This window comes from Pogoniulus pusillus, chromosome 3, assembly GCF_015220805.1.
Source record: "Pogoniulus pusillus isolate bPogPus1 chromosome 3, bPogPus1.pri, whole genome shotgun sequence".
In the NCBI taxonomy this organism is placed as follows: domain Eukaryota; kingdom Metazoa; phylum Chordata; class Aves; order Piciformes; family Lybiidae; genus Pogoniulus; species Pogoniulus pusillus.
In genome coordinates, this window is record NC_087266.1 from 19824144 (window position 1) to 19851898 (window position 27755).

Sequence of the window (27755 nt, forward strand, 5' to 3'; positions counted from 1 at the left end):
AAGAAGGCCTAACACTTCCTTTAATTCCTGGTTAAGAGCAAGTTATCTGTGGACAAGATGAAGGTGCGAGAGTCCTTTGCTGCTTGGAAGGCCTCTTACCCAGTTCCTCTCTGAAAGAGGTGTGCAAGCCAGCACTAGCTAAAAAAGCCCAAAACAACCAACCAAAACCCAGTTGAGGGGTCTTCATGGCTTCAGCACAGAAGTTAAAGAGTTCAACTGGAGTTTTGACTTGGGTCATCACTGGACCCAGAATCCATGAGCTGTACTGAAAGCAACTACAGCAAACCCTCTGCAGTTTGAGAGAGTTGCAATTCTAACTAATGCATAAGAAGCACTCCCATTGAAGACTAAAATGTAAAGCTTTACCAGAAGAACCAAGAGAGCTTTTACTTCTGAAACACTTAAATTGGGTATTCACTGAAATACTGAGCATTACCATTAAGCACCACAAAACCCAGTCACTGTGCTGACAAGCTCCCGTGCAATGAGGGCTGAACTCCCTGTTTCCTGTGATATTTTATGTTCTGAAGGCACTTTTAAACTCTGAGCTTCCTGCATGGACTAAAAGAGCCCTTTTTATAAGCAGACATAGCCAAAGTATTCACAGTAATGAGTGGAAAATGCTGTCTGTGCAGTTGAACAAAAATTGGCTTAGTGTGGTTTAATGTGATGATATTTTCCTACCAAGAAGATGTATATGATTAGTTCACATGGATTCTCCTCTTATCCTGTATTTTTTCCTCTTTTGGATTAGTCAGCCAGAAACAATGAAGCCTCCACTTACAGAAAGGAGGAAGCAGTAAGCCATATCTGCAAGTTCTCTGTGTTATTTTCTAGCCAACAATGCAAACAAGTTTGCTCTTATTCACCCCACTTCTTGAGTCTATCCACCATAAGGATGAAACATGAAACTTTTCAATAATCAGGAACTAGTGTTAAACTCTGCAAAGTGTGACATTTAAGTTTAACATTTCAGTCATCACTAAGAATTTGACCTCATTTAAAAATCTTGTTCTCTAACAGAGATATTTACCCAGATATGAAATATGGAGGTGCTCACATCAGAACCCAAAGACAGATGGTGCAGACAGTGGTGCAAACAGTATACCTTCCTCCCTACTGTACTTCCGAGTCTGCTAGGTAACCCAGTGCTTGACTTACAATCAAGCAAAGGTTGCATTAAGTATGAAATCCTACTTCCAGACAACAGTTCTATGGGAAACCATTAAGGCAAAGAAAACAAATTAAATCACAAGATTTAAAACCTTCTCAATTTGTCCAAGTAACATCATAATGTTACTCCAAAACCCTGGACAGGATTTAGGCTTTCCGAAGAGCTGTATTTTTGTTGCAATTTCAGAACCTAAGGGGCATGAGAACACAGTCTCTTCGGACAATGGCAGGATATGTTCAAAGACATCAAAAGTTGGCTGTTACCACATAGCTAACAGAATTTCCAATGAGGTTCCAGCAGTTCTTACTGAAAACAGAGAAGAGTCTCTTTGTTTCCTTCCTCTTTCTGGATCTTGCATAATGTTGATTGTTTTCTTCTGACAAATGTACAGGGATGACACTATGACAGCAGCAGCTGCAGAATCTGGTTTTTAGTTCAATAGTAAGATCACAGGATACTATTTGTTTTGTAAGAGTGGCTAATTTGAATGACTGAAAATATATACGTTTACACTCTCATACAACGGGGATATTCTGAAGTCAGGCTTTGTTTTTAAGTACAACCAGTATAAATTATTCACTGCTACATGAACAGAAGGGACTTGCTCAGAGAAAAAAAAGTGGTGGTGAGTTTTTGTGGTTGGTTGTTTGCCTTTTTTTAAAAAATGTGCTTATTTATTGATTATTTCCCCCCCTTATTTTCATAGAATCACAGAATGTTAGAGGTTGGAAGGGACCTCCAGATATTGAGTCCAACTCCCTTGCCAAATGCAGGATCACCTAGAGTAGTCCGCACAGGAATAAATCCAGGCGGGTTTTGAAAGTCTCTTTTAAAGTCATCTGTAAAAGAAAATTGTATTAAATTTACCACTACACTTGATATAGGAAATATTCATTACATGTCATATGTCCAAATCATCCCTTTCAGTCACTGAATATGGAAAGGTTGACCATGACGCAACTAACTTGAAGACAAGTACTGTGAGAACTTTTCTACTATGAATAAATACAAGCAGACAGTAAAAGTTACTAGCTGTTACCTTTATAAGCAACTCTATTTCCTATAGCTTCACAAAACCTAGAATTAGGCAGTTCCAACCACATTTTAATTAGATAACTTGCTTAACTTTGTTATCTACGATGGTTCAGCAGGAAAAAGTCAAAAGAAAACACTAATGATACATCCCTTTGCATTTTTAAAAGTTCAGTACCACTCTTCTTGCTCAGCTAAACAGCAGAATATTAGTCAGCTTTTTTCACTTTATATTTTGCATCTTTAAGATACAGATCTCTAAACCTTAACTAAGCATTGTTTGCTTTTCCTTAGAAGCACGGTCTTAACTTCTTTCAAAAAGGTTTAAGGATGAAATTATCACTAAAGTCAAGACTTGCCAAAAATAGAATACAAATTCAACTCACATAGAGCAACCAAAGATTCAGTTTAACCAATTTAAAAGCTTTATAAAACCAAGGAAGATAAGTACTTTAAATTTCATGCCAGTATTTAATCCTTAAAAAACAAGGCAACTCATCTCAGGCTTACTGCAATTAATATTGTTATTATTAAAAACAAAACTTCTTAGGGTTATTGCACATTCTTTTGCCATTATATAAATATTCTTTATGTATTCACTTCTCAACTACCTCTAAACCTTAACCTTTGAATTAACTCAGTGGTGCAATGCTTGAGGTTATGAGTATATGTTATGTTACTGTTTTTTCTTAACTAAAATACAAAACTGTCTAAAATGGAAAGATGTCGTCATGGTACTTGATTTATTTTATAAAATACAGGTTTCAAGCCAGCTACTTCAGAGCAAAGCACTGTACATGACTGCTGAAGTTGTGATGAATAAAATGCACATTTCCTGTAAGGAAATGTCATTACACAAAATATAGAGTATTTTAAGAGTAACTTGATCATTTTCATTCATGATGCACTATCATGCGGTTCTATTTTAGATAATGAGAAGGGAAAGGTGAATCATGCAGTACTGCTAACAAATTTCATCACTGAAAACAGTTCAGCTATTTATAAAAAGGCACTGACATTTGGCTAATGTTATATTTACCTCATTAGATGGAGATGCAGGAGATGTGAATATTGTCTTCCAATAGGACCATACAAACATGAAAAATGACAGATGAAAAACCACAAGGTAGACAGCTGCAATAAAATACAAATAAAGAGTTTGGTGAACATAGATGAAAAGAACAAGAGAAGACAAAAAAAAGAAAGAATGACCTGATAAAATTAAACTATATTAAACCCTTTCCCCTGAGTAGACCTGGCAGTCTAGGAATGCTTGCTTATTTGTTTGCTATATACTTTAAGAACTCACCAAGTATTATATCTTTGAGGAGTAGCAGCCATCATGTACTTTTAGGTATAATTCCAGAAGAGACTTTGAAGAGAAAAAAAACAGACCAGCAAAAAACTCTCCCAGAACTGACCACAGCTCCACCTGTGGCACATGGCTGACTTCGTTTTGGACAAAGAAGATCCTACAATTCCATTCTAGATTCTAGTATGGTATTTGATAACTGATTTACAGAATTCAGTTTAATTTCTATTTCTAATAGAAGCAGCATGGTATGGTGCCACTGTAGAAGGCACTGGTCATCAATGACAGTAGAAATCAGGACCGCACATCAAGATGAGAGCCAGATGCAGGCTAAAAACTGTCTGGTTATCTTCTTTCATATCATCAGAGTAATACAATCTGGAAGAGTCCTTCTGTTATGGTCACAGAGGTAACAAAATCTAGGTGGCTTTAGTAGGGAGTCAAATCAATATATGAATGGGTCTGAATGACAGGGCTGTCTTAAGGACCAGACACGCTGACCTTATGACCCATGAAACTTTTCTCAGTCTTGTTTCCTCTAACAGTTTAACCATTTGTTCAGGAGGAAATAGATGAGTCATGCCAGATCTGCAAGTCTTAGAAAGAAGTCATGCTAAGTATTTATATTGTCTTCACTTATATTACCTTCAGTTCCAGGAAGAGGGAAGCTTGATCCACTTTACTGTGCACATAAAGATAGCCCTTTAAAAATCTGTATGACACACTTCATAGATGGCAGAGAAAGCTTGAAACCTGAAAGCTTGAAACTTCAAGAACTTCCAACAGCTCAGAAAATGCTTGTGCACAAAGATGTGGTCTTAATTTATCATTTTCAGAATTTTAACTACTCGTTGCAGTAAAAAAAGAAAAAAACCCACCTGTTATCTGAGCTTTCTTCAGAGATATGATTTTTACTCTTTCCTCTGACTCCTCCAACCTTACTGATTTGGCAAGTTTTCAGCCATGGAGCTGACTGAAAACATAAGCAGCAAAATCTTTTTCTAAAGCTATCCTAACACTGACTTCCTGATAGGAAGAACTAATGTATCATTGTACTACACACTGCATAATTAGAAACAGTATTTTATTAAAAACACACTGTACACAATGTGGTTGAGCAATTAAAGCATGTGAAAATGGTTTGGGAAAAAAGAGGAGAAACAGTCAGAAAATTGGAGTGGAATCAGCTGCACAGATCAGAGCTCTGGGGAAGAAGAGAGTGAGAGGAGCTGTGTGCACACAATACTTCAGACAGGAGAACCTAAAAGTCTTGTCACAGGCTGTAAATGCTCCACACCAGACTAGCAGGCACAAGAATGGCTGCAACAGAGGTAGAGATCTGTGCTAGTGCTACCAGTATTTACTGAAAAGAGGCTGCTGTTAAAGTGTTCTTGCAAAAAAACCACCACCAACAAAAAGCCCCAAACCCATAAACAAAGAAAAACCACCACCCAAAACAAAAAACCCACAACAGCACATGAGATCTTGAAATCTGTTACCATCATTAAAAGCCAGAGGTAAAAGCTGCAGCAGCCAAACTCAAGGAAAAGCAAGACTCACAAGGGTTTTCAAGTGATGGGCACCATCCAGCATAAAGGAGAAAGAACCTGCAACTGCAGCCCATACTGGCTATTCGCTGAATAAACTCTTGCTTCTTTTCCCACTCCTGTGTGGCTTTTCCTACCGCAAATGCAGGTATCTGTTCTCTTAGTGCTCCACAAGAAATAAGAGGGAAGGAAGGCACAATTTTTGAGAGCTTTACTTTGGCAGTCCATCTGCCCATGTTTTAGGTAGCAGTATATCCTCTGCAGACTACTCCCTGAAGTATCTTGCATCAGCTTCCAGCACAAATATTAACCAGCCTTGTTCCAATTCAGCTTATTTTCTTGTAACTACAAGCTAGATGGAAGATATGCCAAAAACTCCAAATCCCAGCTCAGACAGACTCAGAGACATGAGAAAGTGCTGGCTAAACTAAGCAAATCCAGTATTCTCAGTGCCATGCTATGACTAAGTGAAGTAATTTCTCTTTAAAGAAAATGATGCATAATAAACCATAATATATACCCTAAGGAGAACAATGGCTTAAGACCTGCTCTTCAAAGTCTCTCAAAATATAAGCTCTCCTGAGATTTGTCCTTAACATCCTTTTCTGATTAAAAAAACCCAAAGTACTTCCAAGACAGAGTTAGACCACAGAGAGGTAAAATCACATAACAGAAGTATATAATACTGCTAAGAAAGATTCAGAGTTGACATTATTCCCATATCCCAGTGGATACAAATCTAGACACGATTATGAAATTACAGACAGCCTGCAGGAGGTGAAGAAATCACCACTAATTTAATCCAAAATGGTAATTAAGTACTGGAGTAAAATTCTTTGAACACAGTACATTGAAACATGAAGCAAAATGTTTGTTTGTTAAGATGTACATTATTGATTTGCATAGCAAAAAAATAGCTACTGGTACTTTTGGCCTGGTGACTCTTCTGACATTTTTTCGGGCTCTTGTGTTAGCTTCTAAGAACTTTCCAAAACTTATGACAGCCTTCATTTCAAATGAAAAAAAAAAACAACAACTTCACATCTCATTTGATGATAAATTTCCATGATAAAGCAATTAATGTATACAGGATGTCTGTGACACACTTCAGAATTGGAGGTGCAAGAAGTGGGCAGGTGATAGCTATTAAAAGCCTAACAGTCAGGTTCCAAGAATTACTGTCAGTCTCATTAATTAATCAAGCATTTTTATTCTTTGGTAGACTTGAGAGCACCTGCTTCAGACTACGCATACCAACACCCTTGCTCTGCCAGGCTCCCTTAATTGGGATATGGATCTTACCTTTCTGGAATAAACTAAGAAAAAAAACTTATTCATATATAGGTCAACAGTCAAGCACAGCATCCATTAGCAAGATATTGTGAAGTTGAGGTGAAGCTCACCTGTGCAATGGGATGTAAAAATCCAGAGATCATACAAGTCCCATCTTGAATGGCTTACAGTTTATTTTGGAGATTTTCCCACTCTTTCACCTCTTTATTAGAATATGAAAGAGGACGGATGTCATTAAGGTTCCTTCTTTTCACAGTCTTCCCCATGAGGAAGAAAACTGTTATATTAATTTCATATTCTGTGCTCTTTGGCAAAAAAACATTTAAAGAGATGAGTGCCTCCTACCAGTGGTCTCACACTCTGAAAGACAGCCCTCTGGACAGTCAAAAATGTACATCTATGCTTAATCTACCAGTCATGTCCTCCTATAATATGACATGAACTCCCAAGCAAATATTATTCCATCAATAATTTTTATTTTGACAGGAAAAGAAAATAATATAAACCACACTTGTATATTGAGCTTGTGGAATTGCATCACAGATTAGTTTTTGTGTGCAATTAGGAGAAGTGGCAGAGCAAGAATGCTGGAAGTTTTCTGGTGGGTTTGTATCTCTAAATACTACACGCTGTGGCACGTACTTGCCAAAGTCAATACAAAGACCTAAATGAAGTTTGTTAAAACAAAGCCTTCAGTACTTGACCTGGAAATGTAAAATTATAACTTGCAGCCCCCTTTGACATGGTTGTATTTTGCATAGTTCTGACCAGTCCTAAAAAAAGGAGTTCTGATGAATTTGGTAAGCTGTTTGAAAAACGGCAAGATGTAGAACAACAATTCTTCCTCTTCTAGGAGTCTTTCAGGTCACAGGGTGTGTTTAGGCATAAACAGAAAAGGGACTTGTGAATCTGCTGTGGCTCCTTCTCCTTTTTCTGCTCTTAGAGGATGGGTATTAATTTAAATAATATTTGCAAACCTAAGTCATAGTTGTGTTACTCACAGATTTTGTCATCATCCCAAACTCATGGAACTAGAAGCTACACAGACTCAATCTCACAATATTTACCTTGTTTCTTAGCACTGGTCTACTTACTAAATATAGCTTACACAAAACAGTATATTTAAATTCTATGTCCCTTAAGATATGCGTAACAAAACTATTTACATTTTTATTTAAACAAATAAAGAAAAAAATTACCTTTTTCTGCAGTTGAAGAAATAGTGACTGAAAGAGAAAAAAAGAATATATGGTAAGTAAATCTGTATTGGATCAAATGTTTGACTAGAAGTGAGATATATGAGACAGTTGACTTGTTCCAAATCATACTTCAGGTTTTAAGTAGAGCCTCTCTACCTTATTCTGGGGTAACAGAAGTTAGTATTCCTCCTGCCAATCCTTGAGACTTGGTGAGTCAGTGGATGAATTTTAAGAGATCCAGTTCCCTGTACTAACCAAGCAAGCACACTCCTTTTCACATCCATTAGATCATAATGTAAGCACGTTCCACTTCAGATATGCACCTATGAATGTTTCCTAAGTCAACAACTAGGCCAATACATGCAACATTGAGGCCAACAGATGCAACACTGGAAAGCAGGAAATTAAATAAAAGAACTTCTTAGAGAATTCCCTGTGAAACTGCTATGTGTAACTTAGTTCTTTGTCTTGGCTTTTTCCTACCACTCCTCTCTTCCCATCACATACTATTTTTCACTTACACTCCTCCAATCCCAATCTGAATGCACAGGTATAGTTAAAACTTCTCCACTTCCTTTACTACATCCTCATCTCTTTCAAACCCAAGAGGAAATTCTACTGTTCAAATCTACTTTTTTATGCTGCCTGACTACTAGTAGTACATCCTTCTGCCCTCAAGCTTCTTAGAAATCTTCACACTTAATTCACTGGTAGAGGTTAAGATGCTGAACTCTATAGAGAGCTGCTGTACTTACTGGGTTGCTTTGTTCATACCACTCCACTTACTGTAGTGATGCACTGAATTCCTGAAACTCAGTAAGGAAAGGATCTTTCCTCGACTCTTCATCTTATACATCAAATTTAAGCTTCTGGTCATCAGCATGAGCAAAGGGTTACCAGTGCACACCTTGCCTACTTCACATCGTCTCTCTTCTCTCAGCTCTGACATTTCTACAGTTATTAGTCTGCATGCCAGTTCAAAAGAGCTTTTTCTCAATGCACACTAGAGTCTTAAATCCACAGGGCTTCAGTATGCATTGCAGACTTCCTTCTGAAGGGTTACTTTGGTCACAGAGTTGGCGTGCATGTCACTGAACTGCAGATATCTATAGGAAAAGGGTCTACGACTATATTAAGCAGCCATTCTCCTTTTTATGGTCAACACAAGTCTCCTTTTTATAGTCAACACAAGATGTAATGAGGTGATTCCTCAAGGTACAGATGACCTTTTTTTTGTTCAGGTATGTGGGTTTGGTTGGGTGGAGAGTTTTTTGGTGGTTTTTTTTTTTTATTTTTTTTTTTTTTTTTTTAAATTTTTTTTATTCCTCTCCTCCCTCTTCCTTAAAACATCCACTCAGCACCCTCTATCTGTCCATAGGAGCTTCTACAAAGTTAAAGGAAAAACTTTTTTTTCCTTCCACCTACAGGAAGAAGACATTCCCATTTAGAATAGAACAATGTTGGTTTTACACTAAAGGAGATCACATCCTAAAGAACAGCTGAATTTGACATAAGTTGCACATTCTTGCACATCCTCCTCCCATGTTTCTGCCTGAAACAGGGACACAATCCATGCAGAAAAACAGACCTTGAAGGACATGATTACCTGCAGAGTATAAGAACAGATCCAGCTGTGTCATGATACAACTGGACCTGTTCTCATACTTACCTGCAACCTCAGCACTACTCCACTGCATGGTAGAGGTTGCATTATTTTTTTTTAAAGTATATCCTATGAGTGGTTTTACTTGAAATGTTACTAATGTTTTATGTTTCCAGCTAAAAATGTTTCAACACAAGGAGAAAAAAAAACAACAAAACATTAAAAAGGTGAAAATGAAAAGATTTAATGAATAGGGCTGCTCACTCAACTTAAAAATAAGTACTAAAAGTACTTAAAATAAAGCTTTATGTTTGGCTCCTCATATATCTTAAGTAAATATCATTGCAGACAGATGGACAAACAAGTATTTCCCTAGAGAGGAAACATAAAAAAGTTCTTAATTATCCTCTTATGGGATGGGAGAACACTGCCAGAACATGATAGGAAATTTTTGTAAGCAGTTCTGACTAAAGCACTTCATAATTTGTAGCCTCATTTCTATTCTCAGCACAAAATTGTGAGCCAAATTTGATGTTTGATGACTCAAAATAATGAACAGTCTTTATGTGTAGAAAAAGAAGTTTTAAGATAATGTCACCTGTGAGACTTCATCAAAAAGATCCCTAAATAAACTTCATAAAGAATAATTAAAGCTTCACAGCATCAGGAACGTATTTTTTGTACCTAGGTCGCCTAGGTCAGAATGCAGTTATGAGACTGTGCAGCACAATTTTCTTTGGCAAGCTCCTGCAGCTTGAGGTAAAAACCAACACTGAAACTCCAGTAATTTTCATCCTGTCTTATCATCCTCAAAAAAACTAAAATGATAGGCAGTTTTCTTCTGCTTCAGAAGTTCACACAACTGTTTCTGTCTCTTTCACTGCTGTTATTCTCATTGTCAGACTATATGAACAGCAATCCTACTGCTTGTCCAAATTCATTCAGCGAACAGCAAATCAAGAGCTTTACAGGACCATTATACCACAAAGAGAAGCCCTCTTTAAATAAGTTAATATTTAATCTTTACATTGAAACAGATGCTTAAGTATTTACTTGGCTGGTAATGTCACAAGCAGCTTTGTACCATGAAGAAATAAATTCTAGCTTTTGAACTGTGGTTCAGGAAAAATGATTCCACAGAACAAGCCTTGTGTACCACCATCCCTGTCCTGTAGTTTAAAGTAACAGGCTCAGCCCTTGATTACTTTCCTCCTCTACTGCTTCTAACTACTTAGATACTACCATCATCTTCCACTAAATTAATACCATCTTCACTTTAATAATTTCTGAATCATGGTTTCTTGTATAGAAGGCAGAGTGGAAGAAAAAGCAGTGTTGCCTTTTTGCATATTGGTATTTTTTGAACAAAATATGCACTGCTTCTGATTTATATGTTAATCTCACAATGCAACAGCACTACACACTAGATTAGATGCATGAGCACAAGTTATTGCCTTCAGCACTGCAGTCAACACAAACCTGCCCAAATTTCAGAAATGTAAGCACTGTAGAACAGCTATTCATGTGATGATTTAAAAATATATCCCCAAAGCAAACTATTGCTCATCTACAAAAGGAAAATTAAGAGCAAAAATATTCACTATAGCCTTGTAATTTCAAAGGATTCAGCATCAATTTAGCCCAGTGTTCACTTTGCTCAGTGCTGTAACAAAGCAAACGAGCTCTGTCTGACTGCAATGCAGAGCTTTACCTTGGCCACCTCAGGGTTTCAAAAATCGTCCTAAAGAAGCAGCTCAGTAAAGCCTGCCTGTGAAGAAAGGTAAATGGGTCTGCACTGAACTTGTCCAGGAACATACAGACCAAACATGCTTTGCCTGCCAGTCCTGCACTACTGAGCAGCTTACAGACTGGACCTTCCAATGCTTTGGGGTCACTGCAACATGAAGCACACAAAACTAATTATGTGGTCTCACTCCAAAATACACGACATAGCCTTTTATGCGGCTGGATCCAAATGTACTCGGTCATGTTAAAAGGCTTTTTCCTCAAAAAGGAATGAAAAAAGTTGTTTTAGTTTTGATTCAGACACCTAGCATCACCCCGGGTAGCAAACACACGTTTTCCTTTATTACCATAGTTGTTGGTTACGCCTCTTTCTAGATACCCATCCTTACATTGTTGACTGTTATCTTTCATCTCACCTCTGTCACAAGAATGAAAGAGGCACATGCCAAAAGGTTATCACAGGAAACAATCCTGCAGACATAGGGACATCATTAGTTGTATAACAAATGAGACTAGAGGGAAAATGTCATTTGTTAGAAACAGTCTTCCTGACTGAACTGCCAGAGGTGCAAATTTGAGAAAAAAATTAGAATTTTTTTAAGCTGCTTTAAGGAAATCTCCCAGAATATCTTTGAACAAGCATGTTTACGGAGATGGTTTGATTTGAGTTTCACATTTATTTTCAGGATTGCTATGAAGTGTTCTATCACCTTCCAAATCACTGCAGAATAGGAAAAATTCCAAATCTTTCCAGTGTGAGGCAAAAAGGTAGACTGATTTGCCAAGACCATGGCATGCTATAAGATGACACATTTTCCTTCAACTTTGGAAGAGAAAAAACCCACAAACCACACCTCCTCTACTGATCCAAACGGCATATTCCAAACAAAGCCAGGTATGCTCCTTGCAGAGACAGGAATTCAATTGCAATTAAGGTAGAAGTACAGGAAAATAACAGAACTGATCTTGTTACCGATGTGCTATGTCAATTTCCTTCTGTCCTCTCCCACAATAGCTCCTAGCAGGAGTCATACTTTGGGTATTACAGCTTTGACATGGATCTCAAGAGTAACATTGACAGTTTGGCTGACATACCTCATGGGTGAGAAGACAGGCGATTAATTCACCACACGTATAGCCCTGTCTCAAGTTTTAAGGGTTAAAAAACATAAACACACACACATACATCCAGAAGTTACCAGCAATGAAACTTCCATTAGGCACCACTCTATTTGCAAAGGCAGGAACCACTGACACTATCCAAAGTCTTTCATTTCTTCAGAGAATGGCAATTAGTTCTCACTTGCTAATGTAGACCTTAATCACTCAAACAAATACGGCAGAAACATTACTTACTGACACAAGTGGGACAGATGAGTGAACCTCCTTGAGCAAATACTCATCTGACTTCTATGCAGCAGCACCAGAGCGTGAAGACCTTAGCACCTCTCCACTGTTCTCTAAAAGCCATAATTCTGTGAACTTTCCACACTGAGCTACTTCTCATTTCCTGACTGGCAGGCACCCACTAGGTGCTTTTCTTCCTAAGCAGCAGGGAGTTGTTTTTAGACAAATGACTCAAGATGACTGAGATGACAGCACCATGTAGCCAAAAGCTAATGCAGGAAGATGCTGCTAGGTCCCTGCTGAAAGGCTACGGGGGCCCAGGAATTGCACACCCCACTTGCCACCAACCTGAATGAGTGTTTTCTGCAGGAATTGATCCATATAAACCTAGAACTGATTTATCTTCATCTGGTGCTAAACTGATGCATTTTAAAACTCCAGATTGTCAGGAATAGGACATAGGTTTCCCCTGCATGCACTGCTGGTTACCTCAGAAAGCAAGGTTTTATAGAATGGTGAACAGGACAGGTGGCTTGACAAGCCTTTGTGCGGTACTGTCAAGAAGAGCAAGTGTGGCCACATTGTGTGCCCGAGTGGTAGCACTGCTTGGGGCTGGTCTGCACTGTGGGTGCACCATTGGCCAGGCCTAACACAGTGCTTGACTCTGAGACATGACCTGTGGTAGACAGGTCCTGCTGTTGGGGTGTATGACGTTACCCCTCTTAACCGACTGCACACTCCTCCCACTACGGTAGACAAACAACAAAAGCAAGTATTTCCCTTCCTGAACATTTCAGATCAGGTTTGAGCTACCAATGAAGGCAAGTCTGAGTGACCACAAACAGCAGGGAATTGTAGTGATGAAGGGTGAATGGCAGTGAATGACCTCTTGCTGTCCTGGGTTACACACAGCCTGTCATAAAAGGGAAAAGAAACCCTCCCAGGATCACCGAGGTCTTAAAGCAGGACAGTCACTTCCACAAGCACATGAGCTAGAGGCAAAATTCCTTACAAACACCACACACAGCAACATCACTTGAGCGAGCTACTTTGTGACTTCAAGTCATCACAACGTGATGCTTTAAAAGGCACTGCAGGGAGGCAGAGGGGATAGAGAAATCTGGGATGGAGGAAGAAAACTGCAGTCAGGGAAAAGACAACTTGCAGCTGGGGTGCTGTGTTGTTTATGGCAACCAGATTTTTCTGTCTTTGTCACTGCTATGCCTATTGCTACAGGATTCAAAGAAACATTATCACAGAGACCAGGTAAAACAAATGAATATTTTAAATCTGGCAGTTCACACTGCAGTGCAGAAGTGTTCTGTTATTTGTTACCAGCCATTGTGATTTGTTGTATGTGTTGTACTAACACAATACTTTCAAAATAACAAAGTTGTTTAGAGCACCCAGAGGCTTTCTGCCCAGAAAATATTCTCTTATCACAATAATAATGGAGCTTTTTATTAAGATAATGTCTTTTTACCCTCAGTGCGGCAAATACAAGCATAAATACAAAGAGGGCTACAGCAGAAATTAACATAATCAATGCAGGATACTCCTTGGGTACTGAGTTACATTTAGCGATAAATTAAGCTATGACAAATGGAGATATTTCTGCTGTGTATTTGGGAACACTAAATTCTCTGCCACCACTTCCACAGTTCTCACACACAGCAGCAAAGTTAGCTGACCTTTGGAATCCACAAAATCCTACAGATGCTTCCTTACTTCTGTCTCTACATAATATTATTGAAAAATAACTCCAAAGGTTTCCTAACAATCTTCTCACCAGATGCCTGCATGTTTTAAATTATTTCAAACCCCAAAGTTATGCTTCCTTAGCATGTAGGGTGAAGTGGTGCCAGGTCTTAAACACAGTCCCACACTTGAGTCCGCACTGAGAAGCATAATGTATTATGAGATATATCAGTCCAAATAACTGCAGGCTTTTTCTGCATATGAAGCAAGTGTTCAGCTGCAGCAATGTACCAGGTTTGCTGTCCCTGAAAAGCCCTATTCCCTGAGAAACACTACTCACTTTCAATTCACCATAATTGCCCAGAGAAATCAAATGTAGCTTGATCTTCTTCAGCTATTTAAATCACTTATGCTGCTACTCATTCTATTTATATTTTTATGGATTTTAAACCCAAGCATTACTTCTACTGACTTTCCTTGACTACTTACATAAATTATTAGACTTTTTTCATTTAGTCATTTCCCAAAAATTCTAGTCTCATAACAGTAACAGCTTTATCACTCCATAGTTTGGAAGTGCTGTAAATAATAAATTGTCTCTAGTATTGCCTTTAAGCTATCAGACAAGGCCAAAAGAAAGCCTGGTTTCTTCTGGAAAGACAGAGAGCTCTTGCTTGCACAAGGCAATGAGCTGTGCTCCTTCTAGCACACTGGGGAATAGGAAAGAACAGCAACGGCAGAAAGGCATGAAAACTCAGAAGCATTTGAGTGGAGCTAGCTTGTGTCCACACCACTAATTAATTACATTTACATTTGAAGGAGGCGTATTTACACTTGAACTGGCCAGATCAAGCTCATAGTAACACTACACGCCAGTGCCTGGATATGTGAAAAGGCTTTTTGTGTTAGAAGTAACTCCAGTGGTTCTGCAGTTAAAACACTTCTAGGACACTTGCAAGAGACAGGAGAGACAAACAAGATAATCAGCTTGTGTTGACAAGAGTCCTAGTATCAGATGTTCTATGGAGTTGTCTTATACACCCTGCATAAGATTAGACGTTCTGAAGCTAATACTAGAAACTATCAATATATTTAAGGAGAAAAAGCATTACAAACTCCACCCCCCCAAAAAAAAACACCCAACCAAACATGCAAACAAAACCCTACAAAACTCGTTCTCATAATAGATTTTTTCAGGTAATTAAGAAATAACTTTTTCTTTTTTGTCTTCCCCCCAAACACTAATTTACGGTTGTGACTGTAGATCAATCCTTGCCTTGAATATTCAAGTCAAAGCTGAGTGTCTTAGAGCTCAGGATGCTACTAGCAAATCCATTTACTTCTACTTTAGACAGACAAATACAGAGTGACAGTCTTTAGGTATTCCACACTGTTGTGAGGCATGACAGTGGGAAAGCAGGGGTGTCAGTTCCTGAAGAACAAAAACTCCAGACACAGCTCCTGGACCTGCAGACAGGAACCATCACTCAGTGGCGAGAACTTTCAGCAGACAGTAGGGATTTGCCTTGTTAACCAGGCACCCGTCTTGCATTTGGCTTTGGACTCTTCCAAAATCAGATTTCCCCTTACTTACTGGCCCTGCTTGCAACAATCGTTTCCTCAAATATCAGGATAAAAGTCTCCTAATAAAACTCTGGATAAAAATCTCCCTGTAAATCTCATTATGAAGTATTAGGCATTCTTTTCTCAGAAAAGGATTTCACTGCTGCTAAGTTCATGAGGTAATGGGAGAAAACAAACTGCCCAGCAAGCTGACCTCCTGTCTCAGGCACTAGGTTACTGGTGTACTGTATTTAAGTTAAAAATTCTGATTACATTTGTTAGTTTTGACTGGTGTTTGGCACATGAGATTAAGCATGGAACTACCTGTGATGAGAAGAGCTAATTTTCTGCTGGTGACACGTTAAGAACATAGCAGTCAGAAAGGTAATTTACATGAATAAGATAATAATAAGCTTTGCAAAAGTGCCCTTTGAGGGAGTTTTGTTTTGAAAAAGCATCTACTAGTTATGGGAAAGCTTAATGGTGGAGGATGACTACCTTCAACATACTGGTCTTGTAACATTAATACATAGTTTTTATCTTTATTATTCAAATACTCATGGATTAAAAATGATTTGAAGACATCTCATGGACATTTACAGAAACTGCCTGTGTATGACTAACCAAGCTGGTTGATAACAAATGTTGCCATCTTTTGATGCTGGAGGCTTAGCTCCCTGCTCTTTTTGCAAAACACAGCATCACTCATTAAATCTTGGACTACAAATACCTAGGGACAAACCTTGACTATAGCTAAAGACACTTCCTTTAGTTATTTTGCAAAAAGGAAAAAATAATCAGTGACTCCCTAGGAATATAACAAAGGGTCCAGGTGCTGCAGAGGGGAAAAAACATCAGGGATAATAGGACAGAAAGCTTTGAATGGAAGACAAGATCAGAAGGTCATGTTCCTGTTGCACAGGGTCTCCTTTAAATACCATCTGCTATTATTCACTACTACTATCATTTAGGAACATGAAAAGTGACAGTGCAAAGACTGCACAAGCCACCACAAAGGGATTTTTGGATACTCCAGAGTAAACAGAGAGGCAAACAAACAGAAGACCTTAGCCTACCACCCATACAGCTCTCATTCAGTAGATATTGCTTCCAAGAAAGAACTAAAATCCTCAGAACTCTCCTGCTTTCTTACAATTCATCACATATCCTTGGAAAGCGTTAACTCAGAACTTTGTAAAAGGGTCAGGTGAAATAATACAGGTTCTAATGCAGCATGTGCCAAAGGTAAAAAACAGTGCTGTCTACTGCACCCTGGAGATGTGTTAGGGCTCCCCTGGGAAAGCACTGGATATAACACTGCAGCACCAGCAAACTGTCTAGCAAAAAATGAGTAGAGTCTGATGCATGCATTACACTTCCTAAGAGAATTAAATTCTGTTTTCACCTTCCTAGGATCTGACATATCATAACTCAGCTGCACGAACAGCTGAAGTACTGGAGTGTGGCAGACTAGCGAAAATCTGTATTTGTGAAGAACATGAAATTATTGCTCCTGGTAAGTCAGGAACCACATTAAACTACGGGAATTTTTATCAGGAACGTGATTACTTCTAAACACCTAAAGACGAAGTGTCAAGTGACCCAGACCCTTAAACTTGCTGCCTCACGATCAGGAGGTGCAGCCACTCCAGAGAAGCTCTCTGCAAGAGGAGAGCACTGTCTCACAGTAGGAGGCTGTCACAAAATCACGCAGCTGAGGCATGACAGTACAGCTCTTGGTACCCTGTATGTGCCTAGCAGCTTGCACAGACAATCATTCCTGCTCACAAACAGATGCCTATTTCCCTTCTAATTGCTCCTTGGTTAAAGAGTTTTCCACGTGGCTTTTCTAAAGTGTGGGAAGTAGGGTGAAACACAGCATACTTGCACGTCTGAGAATGTCAACAGAAAAAAGCCATGCAAAAGAGAGAAAATGACTGAATCTAATGCTCAGTGGTCTTTAAGCTTCCCTTTGTCTAAATTATGAATTATTTTAAAAGTCCGAGCCTACCCTCTGCACCCACCAGGTGCTTCTTTAGCTTTATCTCAGCAGATACCTGCCCAACAACACAGAAAGTAGTATCTCTGTATGCAATTACTAGGTTAAACTCAATCCTTTAAAAATATATTACTATTTTAAAGACTCCAAACAAAGGAACATGAAAGTTAAGCACTAAACTGATAAACATGCAAAACACCTCCACAGAAATCCTATACAGAGCCTGCATACTTTTACAGGTACTGTAAAAAAAGACAAAACCCAAGCCAAACTCCAAAGAAACCCCACAAAACTCCCCCTCCATGTTAGTTACATTGTATTTTTCAAAACAGAAAGGAAATCACATTTTGTTCTTTTGGGCTCCATTTCAAAACTGGTATAGTAAGAGGTTCTCTGCACACATGATATAAGGCAGTGGCTGAGACACTTAATAAAAGTTCTAATTCTACCCCAGACAACTGCAAAACAGCTTATAAAATGTTTATTTAAAGTGTATTCAAACAAATAATATCTGCTCCTCTCAAGGTTGCTTAGATTTAATCCAAATAAAATTTAATATAAATTAAACCTATTTTTTCCCAAAGAGCTTTTTTTCCTCTTTTTGCCCTCCAAGCCTTTCTTTCTGCTTAGCACATTACAAAAGATGCATAAGAATCCACAAACATGTATCAAGATGCACAACTGCAATACTACATACCAACCTCCCTGAACAAACCTCTCTCAATCTCTCTGTAAATCATATGATTAAAATGGCTTCATGCTTCACATCTGAGACAATGCTGCACCATATATAGCATCAGAGGGCTGCAGAAACTAGAAAGGGAAAGCATGCTGTTCTCATGATCCATCTCTCTTCCACAATCTCCTAAGAAAATTTTAAGTCAGAAAGGCACATGAGTAAGGAACAGATGAGCCATTTGGCCTTTAAAAAAAAAAAGAAAGAAAAAAAGAAAAGTAGAGGCTTGAAATACTGTGCAGAGGAGGAACTTGATTTTTAGCACAGATAAGACAAAACAGGCAAAGGTTGCAGAGGAGGCACGGCACTGTGGATGGGGGGCGGGGGGGAACAAGAGGGTTTTTTTTTCCTCGACTCATGACAGCTCACCCCCACACAAAACAATTTAGTGACAGTGAGAGGAGGTCAGACTGGGGAAGTGGCTGAAAGAACAAATGCATTTGTTGCACTCTCATTGTCCCTTCCATTCCTGACTCACCGTGGTGAAGATTCAGCTCATACAAAAAAAGTGGCCTGTAGCTACTTCCCAAACGCTACTATTACATTTCATTCATACTAGTGACAGAAACACAGATACTCTTGTCCTGTTACAGGGAGAATACGGACCAGGTGGGGTCCATGAAAGCTGCCTCAGGAAACTTGGGAACTTACAGCTTATAACACTTGTAAGGAAAATACATGTTAAACAAGCATAAATTCCTACTAGTTGTAGAAGACCATTCAACAAAGAGTTGGCTAAATGCTGGTGTACTGAATGGGTGAAAAAATTAACACCAAGTATCAAATTAAAAGCAGGTACAGTGACAACTAAGTGTTTCACCTGCTGCAGGTGTACAAGAACTCAGCTCAGCTATCTGTCTATGTAGCATTGTAAATTGATTTTGGACAGCATGTAAACATTAACTCACAAAAATAACAGCTGCTAGAGAATAAAGTTTTAATTATTTAAAATTCAGTAGACAGCAGAACTTGAACATACCAGTCTGCAGTGGGTAAATGACCTCAAAATAATGTCTACTGAAAACATACACTTGAAATTCTGGTCCTTTTACTTACAGCTTCTTGTAGGAACACTGGACTACTAAGGGATGAAGTAACATAAACTCCCTGAGTAAAAGTGACTTTTTAGTTCATTGTTCTAACTCTAAAGGCATACAGAAAACTCCTACTGTTTTTACCAGATAAAAAAATGAGGGAAGTTATTTTTCATCATCTTAAATACTTGTACTATCCAAGACCTTTCAAACTAAGAACAGATGCATTATACTTCACATCTAAAAGATAATCACAGTGTTGCAGCAGGGTGGTTACAGCTACAGCAAAAGGTTAGCACCACAAGCAGAGTTCCTACTTTGGCTCAGACACTCACCAACCTGCTTTCCTTAAGTCCTTTGCCTCCCATATTTCAAAATCATCATGCCTGCAGACCAGTTTTAGCCAAGTTTTGAAGCTCAGTAGAGATCTCACACCAAGTATATGTCACTAAGTCTCACCAAAGTTGATGGATGGGTAGAAGAGACAGGTCCACACTCCCTGTTAGGAAACAGCTGTTACAAACTTAAGTGCTTGTTTTCTGCCTGGTCTGCTGGCAAGTTCAGCAACACCAAACTGGCCACTACATTTCTTTCTGACCAAATGGCAACTAGGAATCAAGGAACGATGGCAGCTACTCCAGAGCTGTTAGGAATGGTTTAGCAGATACAGCGGAGAACTGACAGAGAGCTGGAGTGGGCATAGCAGGTAAAGGGCTGCAAGGGGGAAGAAGGACGGAATCCTTTTGCTGGCAGAAGAGTAGATAGAAGATAACTACCTAGGAAACCAGGCTGACTACTTCTGTTGCTCTCTGAACAATTTTTTTCACAAGAGTGCTGCCAAGAGAGCAGATTTCATGCCATATAAAGGGCATGCACCCACAGACAAAGCACCCTATATGAAGATAATCTTTCTACTCAAGCTGAGCATCTAGTTTTCCAAAGCATCTGTATCCAGACTGAGTACTGCAACAGGAATTCTACTTACTTATAACAACATGAAAGGTTCTCATTTAAGATCGTAATATTCATGCTTGAGCAAAGAGACTACAATACAATTAAGTGCATTTAAAACAGTTCATCTCTATTCTGAAATTCATGAGAGGCACATATAGTTAGATGTTACTAATGATTTAACCTGTTTAATTTTCTATTCCTTTTCTTGACAGGTTAACTATCTTTTCCTATGGGAATGGTTTGTGCATGCTTAACATGCAAAAGTTGCACTTCAGTGCTGATACATCAGCTTTTTCTGTAGTCTGAAATCACAAGTTACTGACACACTGCTGTTAACATCGCCCTGCTGTTGCTTGATAGCATTTACAGTAGAGATTTCTTCTGGAGGAGGAGATGGAATTACCTTCTCTCTGTTTATGCAACAGACTCTTCAAATGAGACCACTAGAACATATCACCATGTGCTTCTCATGTGGACTGTGCGCTGGGGAGATCAGAGCTATCTCCCTCCTGGCAAGAGCTCCTGAAACTGCAATGATTTCAGCTTGTGCCATCAACATGAAATTATGAATTCTAAATTACAAACTGCTTTGTTTGCCAGGTTTTTAGAGATAGAAGATATTGCAACAGATTTAAAAGCCCCAAACCTTTCTGAAAGTAGATGCTATGGAAATAACACACAACTAACTACTCCTGTAGCTTTCAAAATCATGTTTTCCTATATTTTCAAAGGTCTGAGGCATGACAACAATCATACGGCTACAAGACTAGCAAATTCACAAAATAAGTAATTTTCCTTACAACTCTTGGCCCACAAGAGGCAGGACTGCTTTTCAGAACATACAGTAAAACTATAGAAATGAAACCTTAAGTTGAACAAGATTTAAAATTCTTTAATTTTAATTTTTTAAATGAAACCAACCAATAAGCCTTAGCTATGATCTGCAGATGACTCAAAATCAACTTCTTTTTTGTGGCACAGACTTCATGATCAAATTCTGATCATCATTTTAGCCAAAGGGTTGCCTGTGGGAAGCAGGATGGCTTCACCCACCAACTAATACTACATGTGTCAACTACTACTACATGTGGACTTAATGATCCTAAAGGTCTTTTCCAACCAATTCTATGAATACAGTGTCTTCTGACCATTGCTTGTATTACAGCCCATGACCTACAAAAATGGTTGAGATAGGTAATAAGATACAAGTCAGCAGCCAATGAAAATGAACCACGAGATAAGAGCTTCACTCTTTCTGAGCTTCTGAGGGATGTGGTACGCAGACACAGTCAGTCCAATTCATTACCAACATAATACAGCCATTGTTTACAAAAGCAATGTTAAAAGCAAAACATGTTTTGATAACAAGAAAGAATACATAAGTGGTTTTGAACAAATGAAAAGCATTTTCCTACAGTATCCCTTATGTGTATCTGCGTGCCTTCTTGCAAACAGAGCTCCAAGTGAGCTATGTGTGAAATGAAGAAATAATCTTGTAAGAAAGTATTAATTCATGTTTTTTCTACTTTAAAACGTTTAAAATATGAATGAGGATTTGCCTTGAGTCTTCTGCAGTTCCTTTGGTTACAAGCATTCATGGAGTTTTTCCATTCTGCTGACGGTCCCTCAACTTCTGTACACTTGGTGAGAAATGGTTGTTTTCACTTTTCCAATCAGCTTACTAACTGATGTAACTGATAGATCACAACTACACACCAACAGTAGTCTAAGTCAGTGAGTGTTCACCAGCATACAACAGCAGTGCTTCAGAGAGGTACAAAGATGCTGGAATTTTCCATGGGAGGAAACCAATAAATTAGCTCATGTAATTATTCCTTTTATCTTATCCATACCAATCTTCCTCAGGCATACACACTTCACGGACAGCATGTAAGTTATGTAATAAATGGTTATAGAAGAACCACAACCAAATAAATACATACTAGCAGTGAATTATAGAGCAAGGCTGAGTTCATCAAACATCAAAAGGAAGTCATTGAGCAACATGTGAGCACTCCAACAGAGAAGGGTGGAGCAAGTGACAGAAAAGTGAAACTGAAAGAAAAGGATGATGTGATCAAAGAAGTATCCCAAATTTTACCATCTTCTACTTTGACTATCAGGAATCATTTATGACGCTACATTAAACTTGGCTTCCACTTGATCTACTAACTAAACGTTTAACCTTTAATACATGAGCAGGGACTACAAGAAGAAAAATCTCAATATAAGAAAAAAGTTGGTGGAATGAAGGTTTTCTCCCTGTTCCTCTTGTTAGGTTTACAATTTAACATTAATCTTTAATAATAACCTTTGAAAAAAAACACTTGTGTCTGTGGGCTTTCAACTTTGCTTTTCCTCTCAGCATTTACTTGAAATTTTCTATTGTGTCTCCTTTTTTCCTAAAGCTTCCCTTCCTCCATCTGTCTTTACTTTAGCCAGGCACACATCAGCTCTATACTGCACCCTTTGCCAAAGCCACACAAATACAAGCCATATGCCTTGCTTCTGCACCCACCACACATGAACATGTGCAGAGACCAGCATCACTTCATTTATTAGCCAAGTAGTAAGAGCATAGCCTTGCTCTTCTTCACAGTACATAGAGCAGCAGCTCTCAAACCAAAATAAAAGCTAAGGACCACTGGGACAAAGTAAACATACCTGCCAAGAAAAACAGAAAAATCTTCTGTTCCTCTGGGTGCTGGTTTGAACCCAGTTGCAGTTTAAAAGCACACAAAAATAAACAAAAATATTCACCACAAAAAGAAAAAAAACCACACAAAACTTATCTCCTCTCCCTTGATAAGATGACCTCTTATGAAGAGTGTAAACAAAATTCATTATGACAAACAAAACAACCAATCCCAAATCCAAAATGCATAACAGAAACAAACAAAAAATAATCACAGAAAAAGAAAATCCTTGGGCACCAAGTTTGATTTAGACAGGTAACAACTATAAAATTCAGAGGCAGCAATAAAAATTGGTAATTTTCTCATTAAATTACCACTTTTTATTAATAGTCTGTATGTTAAGAATAAAGCATATTTGCAAGCAAAAGTGTCAGGTATCTAGTAACCAGATTTATAGATGTGAGAGTGTTTGCATAAATAGGAGCCAACTCTTTGAATAACTTTCACACAAATGAAACCCTAGAGAATCCAGAAGGGCTCTCTGAAGCTCCTCTATACCTGTCTGTGATCAAAACAGAGAAATCAAGGTTCTGTTCCCCATTCAGCCAGAGATCACCTGTGTAACCCTGGGCAAGTCTCTCAATCTCTGAGTGTTCTTTATGCAAGAGAAGAAATGACTGTAATGGGTACAGAAAATCTTCACATCACATCTGTAAAATGTGAGTCTATTACTGTAACTAGCCATGCTCCAGACCTCCAGTACTAAAGTTTGTCTAAAATTTGGTTCCAAGTGTTTGTAGTTTTAAGCATTATTTCCCCAGAAAACCAGTACTATTTACTCACACAACTAAACCATATTAACCTGGAAAGTTCAGATATGCTGACATCTGAAATCCCCTGTCAGCATTTCACATAAATATCTCTAAAGTGTTATTTTACATTTTTTTGTTATTTTCAGTTCAAAAAGCTTTTTGCCTGTGGTTTATGTTCCAGTCAAATGTCAAGCTCACACAAAAGGCTGTGAAATACCACTGGCATTCATAAAACTAGGCAGTTTAGCCTAACTCCTGCAGAAAAAAAGTAACATAATTTGTTATGAAAGGATATCTTTACAAGTTTGCCCAGATACAATGTACATGCAAGCCTTTTTTTTTCTAGCTACAGCCATCAAAGCATGTAAAAACGTACATGCACGTAAAGCACATACATGCATGTAAAGCACATACAGATATCAAAGACAGGAGCACAAGGAACTACTAGGTAGCCCTATATGCAACTTAGAACAGTTCTTTCTACTTTTGACTTCGTTTCAGCTTCCTTACTTAAACACGCCAAGTGCTCAATAACACGTCCCTTAGTTTTCCTATGCTGCTTCCAAGTTTTACCACGTCTCACAGCGCATCACTGTGCCACTGCATTTACTGCGCCCAGAGAAAGGCAACATCTTCCTGAAGTTTCTTCCTGAAGACAGAGAAGGGTAAAAGTATCATCCTGACTGACATTGCCTGCAGGTCAGATTTACATAACGCTGAGCCCTCGTCCAGAAAAAGTCTTGACGCGGCCTGACAAAATCCCGTAAGCTTTAAATCCTTCCCCCCGCCCGCTTAAGTGCGATGTTTTCAGACACGTTACGCTTCAGTGACACCGGGCTTCTTAATTAGAAGGTGGGGAGGTCGGGGGAAAAGGCACAAATACACACATAAGATAGCCAAGGAATTATCTGGCACATCAAGAAGGCAGACTGCTAACAGAAAAAGAGAGGGGAAACTTCTCGCAGGGAGGCATGAGGGGCACTGACTACCCAAGGGCTCCGCCAGCCCCCGCGGGGACGCTGTCCCGCGCGGCTCCCTGAGGTGTTCGTGCTCCTCACAGCCTTCTTAAGGGATGTCTTGAGGGATGTGACCCCAAGCGAAGCGACTAGACACCCTGCCTAGACCCCCTCTGCCCCATTCCTGTTCCTCGGTTCTCCACAGGCGGCCCGGGCCGGGACCCACAAAGAGGCGCCTAAGGGCGGACTCCCACCGTCCTCGGCTGCAACCCGGGGAGGACGTCTGAGGCGAGCGACAACAGGTAAACCCTGCCGCGGAGGGAGCGCTTGAGAGGGGAGCTCCTCTTGCCCGCCCGAAAGAAAGGCTGAGGCGGGAGAAGGTAAAGGAAACCCCGCCAGGGAGCAGGAGAGAAAGCAGACCCAGAGGAGGCGGGTGGTGAAGGGTCCTCCCAGCACCCCGCGCTAGCGACCCTCCCCATACACTCACACACACAGAGCTCCACCACGTAGGCGTAGTAGGACCAGGCCACGACCAGGGCGATGAAGGCCACGGGCACCCAGGCCAACACCTTCTGGCAACACTTGAGGACGTGGGACGGCGCCATCTTCCCTGCCGGGCCACCGCAGGAGGCATCAGCGCCGGCGCTGCAACGGGCGGTGTCGGCTGCGGCTACGACCGCCGCTGCGGAGCCGGTCCTGGGCGGGCGGGCAGGCCCTGGGCGGGCCGCAGTGGGCGGGAGAGAGGCGGCCTCGGCATTCGCCACCGCCTCCTTCCCGCGGGCCGCCAAACACCTCAGCGTCCCGCCGCCCTCCGCTGCCTCCTGCCACCGCCCCTCGCCCTCTGCCGGGCGGGAGGCGAGCGGTCAGCTCAGTTACACGAGTGGGGTTTGCTCTTGTAGGGCTGTTTATGGACAGGATCCTCCCCAGTCTAAACCTCAGCGCTTCTCTTTTGTGATCCCGACTCGGCGGGTGAGTCGGTTCCGAGAATAGAAGCGCCAGGACGGGTGCAGGCAGCTAGACCCGGGGCCCCGGCGGGCCGTTATCTCCTCCTGCTCACCAAGTCCATGCACTTGTGGGGTTCAAAGTGCTTTTTGGATGCGGCAAAGAATGTTAATTTAGAAATATCTTAGAGTGCTGCTTTCTGAACTTCAGTTAGCGCCTGGCAGCTGCGGGCAGCACCACGACCTTCCCGAAAGACATCGCCACAGGCGCTGCTTTGGGGGGCAGGATCATCTTGAGTATGGACGTTTCTGATGCTCGACATGTATAACATTGCTGTCAGCAGGATTTCGGGTTGGAACGGCTCGAGGCGTGACCAAATCTCCATTTCTCCTCAAAACCAGACGCTTCTTGGGTCGGGCGCTTTTGTCCGTGTTCTCGCCGGCGGCGGCTCCCGCGGGCCTCTGGCGCCACCTGGTGGCAGCGAGCAGGCGAAGTGGCCCAAGGCAGAGCCAGGCCTTCCCTGCTGTGGCGGGAGCAGCAGGAGAGGTGGAAGCCACTGAACGAAGTGCGGGGCTGCAACACGCCGCAGCTGCACCGCGAGAGGCGTGTCCAGAACGGAGACGAGGAAAACGGCGAGGGAAGGTGGCTGGTGTGGTCCGAGGAACCTGGGCTTTTGGGACCACGTTGAGTTTGAAGAGGCTGAATGGGTGGTAATGGTGACAGGATTGCCTTGGCAGAAGGCAGGAACAGTTATTATGGCCTTGCCTGTTGCTGAGGAGATAGAAAAAGCAGTAAGGAGAAGAAAAAAAAAAAAAGAAAAAAGAAAAAAGAAAAAGGAAAAAAAAGGCAGTAAGATAAGTGATCAGGAGTTTGGAAGACTGTGAGCCTCTGCCAGCTAACAACGACAAAGGCTCAAGTGGCAGCAGCCTGCATGTGTGAGAATGTGTGCTCAAGGATTTTTCTTCATAGAAAAGACCTCCAAGATCAAAACCACTATGGTCATTAAACCGTGTCCCAAAGTGCCATGTCTACATGGTTTTTGAACACATCTAGGGATGATGACACCCCCACCTCCCTGGGCAACCTCTCATCTGGCCAGTGGAAGGAAGCAATGACCTTTGATCTTGGCATTGTGGAGCAGGGAGATGTGCCCAGACACCATGGAAAGATGGAGGTCAGTTTGGGATTATGTTTAAGTGTACAGGCATGCTAGAACACAGGAGAAGAATCAGGATGGTAAGAAAAGACAGATCAAAATTGCATGTGTAGTAATGCAAGTGCTGTTACAGGCATTATAGGAGAAGGAGAGAGGCAGAAGACATGGGAGGAGTGACTGGTTACATGGATGACATCTTGGTTATGGAGACTAGTCACTCTAGAGAAGTACTAACAAGGACAGAAAGGAAAATCTTTGGGATATTGTTCAAGTGTTCTGGCTCCTCTGTAATGGAGGGGTAATTAATGTGAGATTATATTTTTCCAAAATTAATATTGTTTATTAATTTTGATATTCAGAACTCTCACCACCCCTGACCACTAATTTTAATAATAATCAGTTCTTCACATGGTCATGGAAACATACAGAGGAATAACTAGATCTAGAAAGAGCTTGAAAAAAACATGTAAACATTAACTGAACTGGAAGAGATGGTTCACAGGATCACAGGATCCTGTGGCCAGATACTGCTTGCCAGCTAGATGGATTCAAGGAGTTCTTTTCTGTTTATGGCAGAAGGCAATGGTAAATTACAAGAGAGGCTTTAAGTATTTACTTAAGTATTTCCCAACTCGTGGTGCTAGCTACAGCTTCAGACAGTACTCAAATGTCTTGTTGGCTGCTGAGACTTGATTCTTCCCAGTCTTTAGAGTGCTGGGGAAAAGAGGCAGACAATCTCTGACCTTGTCCCTTGGCTCCTCTGGATGATCTGTGTATCCAAGACTTCCCATCTTGGCAGGAGGCTTTCAGGCGTAGGCAGGATGTCTTGCGATGTGCAATCTTAGCATGATGTCACGCTGGCTATGCAGGCCAATCATATGAAGGCATTTAGAGTCTGTTCCTGGTAAACTTGAGACAGGCAGTTTCCAGGCAATGCAGGATGCACTGAGGCAGTAAGCAATGGCAGCAGATAGGCAGCAAGCATAAATACAACAGCAGAGCACATTGCATTTACC

General features: G+C 40.3%; 1 protein-coding gene across 2 annotated transcripts in view; it reads right to left on the bottom strand.

Moving 5' to 3' along the window:
- The window catches only part of ZDHHC20 (zinc finger DHHC-type palmitoyltransferase 20), a 48897-nt gene extending 23378 nt beyond the window's left edge, over positions 1-25519 (bottom strand). For both annotated transcript variants that reach the window (XM_064171761.1, XM_064171754.1), the window contains exons 1-3: positions 25129-25519; positions 7558-7584; positions 3246-3340 (exon numbers count right to left, since the gene is read on the bottom strand). In XM_064171761.1, the coding sequence (XP_064027831.1) occupies positions 3246-3340; positions 7558-7584; positions 25129-25246 (240 nt within the window). In that variant the 5' untranslated portion in view covers positions 25247-25519. The remainder of the gene's footprint in view (positions 1-3245; positions 3341-7557; positions 7585-25128) is intronic.
- Between the last annotated feature and the right edge of the window lie 2236 nt (positions 25520-27755).